This window comes from Rhinolophus ferrumequinum, chromosome 18 (genome assembly GCF_004115265.2).
Source record: "Rhinolophus ferrumequinum isolate MPI-CBG mRhiFer1 chromosome 18, mRhiFer1_v1.p, whole genome shotgun sequence".
Classification (NCBI taxonomy): Eukaryota; Metazoa; Chordata; class Mammalia; order Chiroptera; family Rhinolophidae; genus Rhinolophus; species Rhinolophus ferrumequinum.
Genome location: NC_046301.1, coordinates 53,320,637 through 53,332,680, shown reverse-complemented (window position 1 = coordinate 53,332,680; position 12,044 = coordinate 53,320,637). Strand labels below are relative to the sequence as shown.

General features: G+C 34.6%; 1 protein-coding gene across 1 annotated transcript in view; it reads right to left on the bottom strand.

The window, feature by feature from the left end:
- Positions 1-12,044, bottom strand: part of NAF1 (nuclear assembly factor 1 ribonucleoprotein) — a 46,085-nt gene that overhangs the window by 1,295 nt on the left and 32,746 nt on the right. Inside the window, exons 5-7 of the mRNA XM_033133418.1 lie at positions 8,867-9,027; positions 5,786-5,837; positions 2,296-2,398 (exon numbers count right to left, since the gene is read on the bottom strand). Of these exons, the coding sequence (XP_032989309.1) occupies positions 2,296-2,398; positions 5,786-5,837; positions 8,867-9,027 (316 nt within the window). The remainder of the gene's footprint in view (positions 1-2,295; positions 2,399-5,785; positions 5,838-8,866; positions 9,028-12,044) is intronic.

The window sequence follows — 12,044 nt, the reverse complement described above, 5'->3', positions numbered from 1 at the left end:
GTGACTGGAGATCCTGTGGGGAAGCTGCTCTTCCCCCCACACTGACCTGCCTCCTGCACTGGGTGGAGTCAGAGAAGACCTAGCAGAGGCAGGATGATCATTGGTGCCCAGCGGTACGAGGCCACCCCCTACTGGAGTCAGGGGTGCAGTAAGGAGGCATCTGATCCTCCCAGGCACAAGAGGAGGCCTACGCTTGCCCAGCAATAACAGGGCACCCCTGACCTCAGGTGTAACAGAGGCTGAAAAGAAAACCTGGACTTCCATCTTTACCTGGTAGTAAAAGTAATAAGGGGACATCCTCCTTCTTTTCCCTGCCAGAGAAGTTTTAAAAACAAAACTGCTAAAACATAAGATTTAAATAAGATCTTGGGTCTCATCACATACCCATTATTTCTAGGTTTCAAATGAAAATCACTCGTCATACCAAGAAGATTTCAAACTTAGTGAAAACTTAAAATGAATTGAGGTCAGACCTCAGAACTACCTGAGAAATATTTTAAAAGTCATCACAAAAATGATTCAATTATGTACACACTAGAAAAAATAAAAATAGAAAGCCTAAGGCAAAAAAAAAAATACAAAGAAGAAATAGAAATTTTTAACTGGAAATTCAATAATACAGTAAAGATGTCAATTCTCTCCAAACCGATATACAGGTTTCATGCAATTCCTATAAAAATCCCAGCAAGATGTTTTGTCAATATAGAGAAGATTATTCCAAAATTCATATGGAAAGGCAAAGGACTAGAATAGCTAAAATAATTTTGCAAACTTTCAGAAAAAAATATAAGAGAAAATCTTTGAGATGTAATGTATAGGTAAGGAATTCGCAGACTCCATACAAGGAAAACTAATAAAGTGGGCTTTATCAAAATTAAGAACTTTTGTTCTGCAAATGAGCATTTTAAGGGAATGAAAACACAGGCTTAAGACTGGAAGAAATTATGTACAATAACTCTCATAATTCAAGTTAAAAAAACAGAAGTACAATTAGCTAACATTGGGCAAAATACATGAACAAATAAATGTATCAGTGAAGAGGATACACAAATTGCAGATGAACACATGGAAAGATGTTCAATATCATTAGCCATCAGGAAAATGCAAGTTAAAACCACAGTTAGTTATCACTGCACACTATGAGAATGGCTAAAATAAAAAAGTGACAGCACTAGATGCTGGTGAGAAGGCAGAGAAACTGAGTCAGTCATACAGCGGCGATGGGAATGTAACGTGGGACGGCCACACTGAAAAACAGTACGGCAGTGTCTTGACAAACTAAACTTACAACCATCACAGAGTCCAACGACTGCACTCTTGGACACTTATCCCAGAGAAATGAAAATGTGTGTTCTCACAACAACCTGTACACAAATGCGTAAAACAACTTTATGCCCATAGCCAAAAACTGTTAACAACCCAGATGACCCTCAATGCATGAATGGTTAAACAATCTGTGGTATATTCATGTAATAGAATACCACTCGGGAAGGAAAAGAAACAAACTTGACACAGACAACAATCAGGATGAATCTCCATGCTCAGTGACAAGTGCCAATCAATCAATCCCTAATGGTAACATACTGTATGACTCCATTTATAGGAGTATTCGCAATCTTGACATGACGAAAAAATACCACGGAAACGCAGAATAGATTACTGGTTGCCAGGAGTTAAGCAGGAAGAGGTAGGGAGGAAAGTGTGAGTGACTATAAAAAGGCAACATCAGGGATCTTTTTCTCGATGGAACTGTTCTTATACCTTCATTGCATCGATGTCAATACACTGGTTATGGTATTTTACTGCATAGTTCTGCAAGATATTACTATTGTAGGAAACAGCGTAATGGGCATACAACAGATACTATTTCTTACAATTGCATGTGAATATATAAAAGCTTAGTTTTTAAAAACTACAAATAAAACGTGAAAGGTATCATAAAAGGGAATGTATGTTAAAAAATAAAATACCTTCATTTAGCTATTAAGTACCATATAATTTAATTCTAAACAGGGAAGTAAGTAAATTTCTTAAGAAAAAACGCTCACGAGCACAAATGACTATACCAAGGCTTAGTTTGCCTTTTACCCCTAGACGCTGTTTTTACATCCTTAAGCTTTAACAACTACCAGTGGATTATCCTTGTTACTCTCTCCCGTCACATCTCATGCTGTAGGAGACGCGAGGTAGATGACAGGAGGCAAAAAGAAATCCCAGAAGTTTCCTTCAGTTTTATTACTGATGAACTTAAATGTAAGCAAAGATAAAAAATTACTATCTATTACCTTCACTCACCTGATTCATTAAATTCAGATTTGAATTTTTTCCGGCCTGGAATCTGAGACTTCTTTTTCTGTTTGGCTTCTTTTTCCTTTTCATCATCACTGAAATCTAAGGCCTGACAGAGAAAAATATATAGATTTATGTCAGGTGAATTTACCAATTCAACGGTGCATACTGGGACATGAGAAGAACATGCCTATTATTTAACACTGACCCTGAAAGATACTTTTACACTTAATATTTTCCAGTAATATTTGAATTAATTACATATGGCAGAAAAATAAAGTTAGTTTTTGATAAATGCCTAAATAAAGACTGTTAACTGACAAAGACCAGTAATCAGAAGAGTACTCAAGGCTTTTCATTTATTTATTTATTTATTTTCTTACTTACTTTTAATTCCTAGAAAGTTACAGATAGATAACTTTAAAATGCCAATCTTTAACAACCTTCAGATATGGCTATTCCCTAGCTAGAAGTCTGACTTCCTGCTTAGAGTCAAGATTCATCATAGTGTCCCCTGCCAAAAATGCTAAAGGAAGGCTCAGTGAGGAATATGCAAGTAACAAAGTATCAGATCTAATATAAAAACAGAAGAGAATCTTTCATCTTTCACTCATTCAAAAATTGCACATACTCATTATATGCAGGCACTGTTCTAAACACTTTACAGGTATTAATTATTTATTAATATAGTGTCATCTATAGTTAAGGGCTGAATAATAAGGCAAAATTAGGGTAGAGAAAAATCACTGGCGATGCTATCTAGATAGCACTGCAGGGAAAAGTTCTGACAAGCAGATACATGCATGACCCACCTTACAAGAGGAAATCATTTTAAATTGCAAGAGGGAAAGTCAGAGGTAACTAAACTTGAGATTCACTGTTACAGCCCACCAAAAAAACAAGACTTATAAGCTATATAATGACTTCTATGATTCCTTAGAATTCAGGCATATTATTTTATTAATATCAGAAAATAGATATGTTTCATAAAAAATATATGAAAGCAGGCTCACTGTGTATGCATGTGTGCACATTTTAAAGGAACAAGTAAAATGTATATGAAAGTTTCTGTGTGGGATTTTCAGTATGGTGTCGCTTGGACACATTCTAGATCAAATGGTCCATGAAAAACGAGGCCATTTACCTCAGGATCTATAACCAAATTCAAAAACATCAACTAATTTTAGTACCTTCAAAATACATGATTTTTTTATTACTGATCTTAATGTGCTAAGATTTCTAAAATCTTGTTGAATCTGGTGTCTACCAGACAGTAGAAAGTATTGAGATCAGATGGAAAACATTCCTGTCTCTGAAACTGTTCATTCAAATGAGAAAAACAGGTAAATAGACCAATGACAAGTGCCGTAATTTAGTGTTATGGGAGTATGAGGCTGAAGAGGAAAAAAAAGGGCACGGAAGACTTCTTGGTACAAGTGACCCAAGATAAATCTCTAATGATGAGTCAGCAGTGAAAAGAAGTGAAAAGAAATTTCCAAGGATTAGGAACAGTATATTCAAGAAATGAAAATCGTTCTACAAGGCAAAGTGAAGAAAGCTTCTTATATAGAAAAATCAGAGACAATGAAATTAGAGAATAAAGAACCTTACTGTGCCATTTTAAATACTTGGGCACCATCTAAAGAACAGGGAGGTTAAAGGATTTTAATTGTCAATAGTTTATTTTAGAGAGAATGTCATAGCAATATTTTGCTATCACCTGTTAAAATAGAAAAAAAAAATCACATTTTCCTTATATGGAACTTAATTTAAACTGGCATTCATTAAACACACTTAGTCAACTACAAATTAAGTACTCATATATTAGAAATGATTATGACTATGATACATTCCCTATAAGTAATGTTTAGTTCCTTTATGCAAGTCCAACATTTCCCACTTTCACAGCATGGTTTTTCAAAAAAGTTTAAACCCCACAAATTCCCAATTCTAATCTATGATTAACACTAGGCAATAATTCTAAACTACAAAATGTCATCAAAATCAAATGAACTTTAGACTTTTAGAGTTTTCCATACTGTAGAAATAAAGGACAGATAACTACTTTGAAAGAAACAAACTACATGAAGTATGCTCAGATTTAATTTTATAATTAACCTAATCAAACCAATTTTATAAACAATTAGCATTCCCATAATTAGCAACTTCAATGCTTAGGTCTGAAACAACAGAATATTTGCCTTTCACAGGAAATATCTTTCAAAACCTTTGTGAAGTCTCGAATACTTTAAAAGCATGTAATTTCAGTAATAAAATATCCTATACATAACTAAGAACATAAAGTGAACCTTCAAGGCTTTAATGCAGGGGTGTCCAAACTGCGGCCCGCAATCCATTGTCAATTGGCCCGCAGCAAATTCCAAAAATGTATTTAGTTTTCTTAAATAAACCAGGTGAGGCAATACGTACTTCACCTCGAGTGAGTGGCCCGGCTGTTTGTTTATTTTACAGTATATGGCCCTTGGTGAAAACCATTGAAAAAAGTTTGGACACTCCTGCTTTAATGGAAATCACATGTGTACATGACATAAACTAGAAAATACACTCTGATGGCGATCTGGATACTAAACCAAGACCACTCACTGGTTAAATGACCCTCTAAGTGAACATGAGTTACCTAATTCTTACCTCAGCAAAATTAGAAATTAACAGAGACTATGAATCTTCAACATTGCTTGAGAACATCTAAAATGAACAAAGTTACATCTACAAATACCAAGAACTTATAGTACTGGGAAACTTCATAAGAACCACTGAACACATATAAAAACTCTCATAATAATTACATGTTTTCTTTCATATTGTATAAATTCATACTATTTTCAAGAAATGTATACACTCATTGCTGTAATGTTTACATTTATAAACTTAAAAGAAAGAAAATATGCTCAAACATCTCCACGGAAAATTAAATCAAATGATCCTACAGACTATTCCTGACTCTATTCCACTTCTCTAGAAAGACTCTGAGAAGTAAAACTAGTCCTGCTGACATGGATTCAAAAAAGAAAACCAAGAACTCTCCTTTGAAGACAGTGATTACATTATAAAAGATGGACAGGTAGGTAGATTCTAATGATTTTGTACCTCCAAAAGTAAGGCCGCTTATTAAAAGCGCCATTAATAAATGTCTTCATGTATCACATGGTGAAATTACTAAATTGAATAACATTTAAAAAAATAATGACAATTCTGCCTTTATCAGGTGTCAAAAATTGATTAAAAAATAGGAAATCATAAGTAAAATGATAAGGTGATGATTATTAACACGTGGCTGAAAATATTTTAAATAATCAATCAAAAAGTCTTACTGAAAGTAGGTCTAGAAGAGTCATCTAGGAGAGGAGGAGCACATGCGCTCACAGCAGACAGCGTAAGCAGCATGAGAGACCTCCTCACCGTCAAGAATGATGAATGTGTAACATTAAGTCCTGCCTTACTTTCTAGAATATTGCATGAAAAGACTTATATTTACATCCATTGGTGGTTCCTGATCATTCTTCCATGATGCATCCGATCCCCTATCCCTAGGAAGAGAAAACAAAAAGTCAAAGTACTTGTTAAGATTCTGGTAAGCACTTATAACTTAATAGCATGGAAAATCATAAAATCAAAGACATGAGCTCAGCTCTTAATTTTGCAATATACATGAAAATAAGAGCAAAAAGAGGACCATTTATATGTCCTTTACCTTGTTTCAGAAGATGTGGGAAGCTCCTAAGAAAAACCTACCAGTTGGACACACACAGATATTAGGACTGGGGTATCAGAATGAGAAGGCCAGGCTGTGGTGTGCAGAGGGAGGTGGTTCTGCAGACCAAAAGCATCTCCAGATGCTACGACTTGGACACTTGCATGACACCTGAGCTCAGTTCAGAAAACTCACTTCACTAAATGCTTATTCTACACCCACTATAGGTCAGACGCTGTTCCAGGACAGTGCTAAGGACACAAAAACGAATATGAGGCATTCCCTTGTCTAAGATTTTACAGGCTTAAAACTGTAGAGATAACAACACGGAATGCTTTTCCTCAATTTACCTGAGGAATATCAATGAGACTCCATCAATAACTAGTGACTCTCAAAGCAGAGAGGGTAAAATAAAGGTTATCAAGTTTCGCAAGTGGGAGGAGTTTTTAAGATTCTGAAGGACAGTATAATCACAAGCATTAATTACTTTTAGTAGAAAGTTTCATACTCTATGACCAACAAAAGTATATATATATATATATATGTATATATATAAATATGTATATCAATCATTAGTATGATTATAATTTCTGTAAGCTCAGTTTAATCTTATTTTTTAATCATTTTGATTCCATAGTTTGGCAATATACTGTCATTCAATTACATTAAAATATTACAAAGTATTAGCAGTAGATGTCTTCACTGCTTTAAACTAGATCTCAAAAATAAATGAGATTCTCAGAAATTCATCAAAATCATTAATCCATTAATCTACAATCTATAAAAATCAATTTACAGATGTCAGAGGGCTGGCACAATGTGAAAGTCATTAAGTTTGCTCTGAAATTCTGATTCAGGACTTTGACAGATGAGGCACTGGCAATGACTTTTCCACCACTTAAACAAAGTTTTACTTGCTAATTATCATCTTACTCCTATACAGTTACCATAGCTCCAGTACTCCTTCTGTGCATATATGCCATGTGTGGTGTCCTTAACCTGGAGTTTAAAGACATAAATGGGAAAAGTGCCCCAACCCATGCACTTACCACTGAAAAAATCAAAATCTACTGAAGAAAAGATCAAGCAACATTTCAAAGGGCACTTTTAACACAGAGAGTAAGTTCACGGGAAGCTAAGTGTAAAATAACCTCACTAGACGTGGGAAAGCTGGAGAGGAGCTGAACTTCTCTACCTCAAAGGCCAAGTACCGCAATGAGTTCCCAAGACAGACAACAAAATGCCGTCTAGACTAGAACCGGCTTTGTCGGGCGGGGCCTCTGCAGGGGAGGAGTAATTTCCCAGTTCTTTAGTTTTTTGTTACTTCTTTCCAGGACAAAAGTCTTGTTCTTGCAAATCAAGAACAAAGACTGCCCGTATCATTTAAAATCTATTTAATAAACACCTTCAAAAAAACCTTTTTCAGTTTATCTGTTTTAAGTTAAAATATTTTATTTGTCAAAAGCAAAACATATAGCATATCCACAGCAACATCCTCATATTCAAAGCAGAATGAAATGCTAATTCAGGCATGATTTTAAAACATACTAAAATCTTTATGACTCTACTGTCTATTTAATTCACTTTTCTTATCAGGGGTCATTTAGAAAAATTAACCTTACACAGCCTGAAGAATAACTTAGGCATAGCGTTCCTTCAGGTAATTATGTGGATTCTCAAAAAATGAATTTAATCAATTATCGGGAACAAAAATTTCATATCTGAAATAATAAGTAAAATTCAGAGACATGATTTCATATGTAAGTGAAACAGAGACCTTCTGCCGTGCAGTTGGCACTAGTACTTTTGACATAGCACCAACGCTGGTTTTTGAGAAACAAGGAACTTCACGTTTTGACACTGCACTCACTGACTGAAGTTCTCTTTGTATTTCCTACAAAGATCACATCCCTAATGCTTTAGGATATTTCAAGTTTCCAATTAAAGGAGAACTAGGCTAAGAGAGACATGCAAGGCAAACTGAGTGCAAAGTCTTCCTGGATTTAACGTCTCCCTTCCCTACCCATCTCTTGTGGACTTTTCTTCCACTCTTAATTTGATGATATTTTTAGTGGCTCATCTTCATTACATCTTTCTAAAGCATTCAACTAAGTTTTATAGAAAAAGCAATTCCACATGAACTATATGCCACTGGTTTATATAAAATTAAATTGTATAATTATAATATGTTTGATATAAACAGCTCTATAGCTAAACACTTGGCAGCACAATTAAAACACAGAAATGCAAAGTTAACCAGTGGGAACATATAAGTATGCAGCAATATTACTACCCACATGACACAGGCATAATATAGCATAGTTACAGACAAAACTGAGAGCACTGGTTTATTCAAGTCAACCCTGTTTATCATCACTTGATACACAACTTTTTAGGGACACATTTTAGTTGTCTCTTCTCTAAATTTATAATTTATAAGTAACCTGAAATCTACTCATTTTTTTTTTGAGAATTACAAAGTTTTATTAATAGTTAGGCCAGTGAATATAATCCAAAGAAAATATTTAAAATGGAAAAGAATTCTTTTAAATGGTAACACTAATACTGAAGTAGCATGTATATTAAAGAATGCATATAATGAAAAACAATGAATTAGAATTCATAAAGTTTATATGGCTCAAATGTATTCCTACTAGTTGATGAAGTCATTTTGGGCAAAAGATATAAATGATCTCTACCTGTAAAATCTGATAACCAATTTTAGCTTTCAGAGGTGTTATTAGGAAGATAAATGAACTCTTTGGAAGACAGATACCATTTAACTGTAAGAAACTACTATCACTGATAATTATTACTAAAAAGTAAACATTAGATAAGCAAATGACATATCAATCAAGTACTTACTGTTTAAGTTTTTCTGTAAATATATATTGGGTGAAGTCTTTCATTGATGGAGCAAAATACATAGTGTCCTTTATTTTAATACCTTTACTCTCAATGTGTTCTGAAGAATTAAACCGTAACACATAAAACGGATGTGCAACAGGTCCAAATATCTCAAATATCTATAAAATAGAAGAAACATAAAAGCCTCCTTTAACATGCAAATAATGACTCAAAAAGTTAGTAATATTAAAGTTAGTAATACTTAAAATAGAAAACAATGATAATTGGTAATTTTTGTCAGTATCAGAGCAATAAAAATTGCATTCATATTTAAGCCATCTTTGTATACTCATAAAGTTTTCATATTTTGATTATAAATGCATTAGCTTTTTCCAGATTTCTTTTTATGAATTTAAAACCAGTGTAGAAAGCTTACCCCTTGCTAAATTCAAATCATTTTGGTGGTACCAACTAGATGCAAATTATGAATTTTTATTTTTCTTATTGCTCATTTAAGTTGTATGGTATAAGAAAAGAATTACAATTGAAAACTTCTGAGAAATAAAATTCTGTCTGGCATTTGGAATCTTATAATACAAAACTTAAAAGCAAGCTTCTGCTTTAATGGGTATTCAATCATTTCTGCTGTTTCCATACAGAGATTAACATTTTTAAAAAATTAAATCACAACTTTTTTTAATTCAAAAAGTCACAAAATAGCTTTGAACTTGAAGTTCAAAAACCAAAAACCAAAAACCAAAGATGCTATAATACAGCCTTTAACTTTTATGTAAAAAAAATACTTTTATCTCACAAATTATTTCTGAAAATGTTTTATGAACGACGAAAGACTCATTTTCAAACTCCTCTCAAAATAAATACCTGAGTTTTTAAAAATAATGTTTCTAATAATGAATGTATGTATATTATAGGCACTGGGCCATCTATGACTAATGTCACTGCAGATTGTTCCAGTCTTTTTTCTATTAATAAATTGTTCAAGATTATATTGTAGTTTGCATACTGCTCCCTTTTAAAACCTAAAGTTGCATTAAGTTTTTCAATGTTATGAATATTCTTTGTAACTATAATTTCAGTGGCTATATAACATTCCTTTATAGGAACAATTTGTTCACTTGTCTTATAAGTGAACAATTTGTTCACTTGTCTTATATTATAAAACATTTAGGGAGCTTCCAATTTGTTCAATATAATTAATGGTACCATGATGAGCACCTTTATATCTATGTAAATTTCTATCCTTCAGGTTTCCTAAAAACTGATTTGTCAGGGAATTCCATTACTGGAGCCAAGAGTATGATGAGTATTAAAACTCTTGATGTAAATTACTAAATAACTTTCCAAATAATTTGGACCATTTTAAACCAACTACATTGAAAGTGCCTGATTTATTACATCCTCAGTTCTTGAGATTTTTATAGTAAATGCTCTCACTTTATGCTTTTTAGTCTACCACTCAAGATTTTATTAATTTTCAATATGGCATAAAACAGCTCATCCATCAGGATACCAACACTGTGAAGATGCGATTACTCTAAAAACAACTAGCAATATTGAAAACAATTAAAATGCCAATGAAATAACACTAATAGCCTCAAAAATTTAAGCTTTTTTTTTAAAGCTAACAAATAATTGGAAGGAAACAGAAATTTGCTTTGAAAACATTTAGCAAAATATTCTTCCAACCAGGATTGCAAAGGATACGAAGACTATATTGGAGCACATCTTTTACTGACCTACATCATACAGATTAAAGTAATGTGTCATCTTACTTGTCACTTTCTTAAAGAGTCTTAAAAACAATTTCCTTTTTTTTGTTTTTTAACTCCCTTGATGAAGATAGAAAAATCTGCTTCTTTAAGTTCGGACAGGGATAGAAAAATATCTTTAAAAAGTTTCCTATGACTCCACTAGGGCAAAGTACAATAATCATTGTGACCTGGCACATAAAGCTGTTTCCCAAGGATTTATTTCCTGGGTGGCACGACTGCATTTCCTAACTGTGAGAAATGATTTCACCACAGAAATATCTTAACACTGTCAGGCTTATGCAGAGAACAGTTTGAACTAAAATATAAGTGACATTCAACATTCTTAGATAAAACCAAAGTAAACTCAGTTGCCTATTCTTTTTTTTTCAAAACCACTGGTCACATCTCGTGACTCACCTGAACTCCACCCCGCCCAGCTAGTGCTGCATCCCTGAGGGCACTCGCAACACCAGGTCAACCAGCCAGACACACGCTCCTAAGGAGCCTCTTTCAAGAGGTGGGCCTACGGGCAGCTGGCAGGTGGCAACCGGCATAGGGGGCCCTGGGCTTTTTGCTAAGCTACCTCAGGCTTAATACTGGTGGTAGTCAACCTCAGTTCATAGCAAAGCACCCCCACACACCTCCAGGTCCAGCACAAGCAGTCAACTGCATACAGCTTTGAGTCACCTACCAGGTAGCCACAGGCCGGTAAAAGGCAGGGCTGAAATTGCCCAAGAGATTCCAGAAACAACTCACTCAGAGGCCAGCTTCAGACCACACCAGAGCACTACCTGGTTAGACCCACAAGTGGCACACCCAAATGGGGTTCTCCACAGACACAAGCCCACAGGGGTGAAGCCTCCTTAGAGGGGCCAGTCCTTACCACAGCAGTTCTTACACTGTGGGCAATGCCAATCCTCCTAGCTACTCAGCCTAGGAGCCAATCCCACCCACTAACAAGCCAAAAGCAATCAAAGCTCAACTATAACAGGAGAACACACACAATATACGGGACACCTCTGGAAAGCATGCACAGGAGATTAGGGAGACTGCTACAAAGGACACATACTACATATGCCACCCAGCAAAGACTGAGAGGCATAGGTGATCTATCTAATACATAGAAGCAAACACAAGGTGGCAGCCAGAATGAGGAAACAAAAAAATGTGTCCCGAATAAAAGAACAGAAGAAACCTCCAGAAATGGAACTAAATGAAATGGAAGCAGCCAGCCTACCAGAGGCAGAGCTTAAAATATTGATTCTATGAATGTTTAAGAAACTCAGTGAGAAATTCAACAGAAGGGTAGCATAAAGAAGAATAGCAACAGAAGCAAACATAAAGAAGGACACAGAAACCTTGAAAAACAACCAGTCAGAAATAAAGAACACAGTAACTGAAATGAAGAATACACCTGAGGGAAT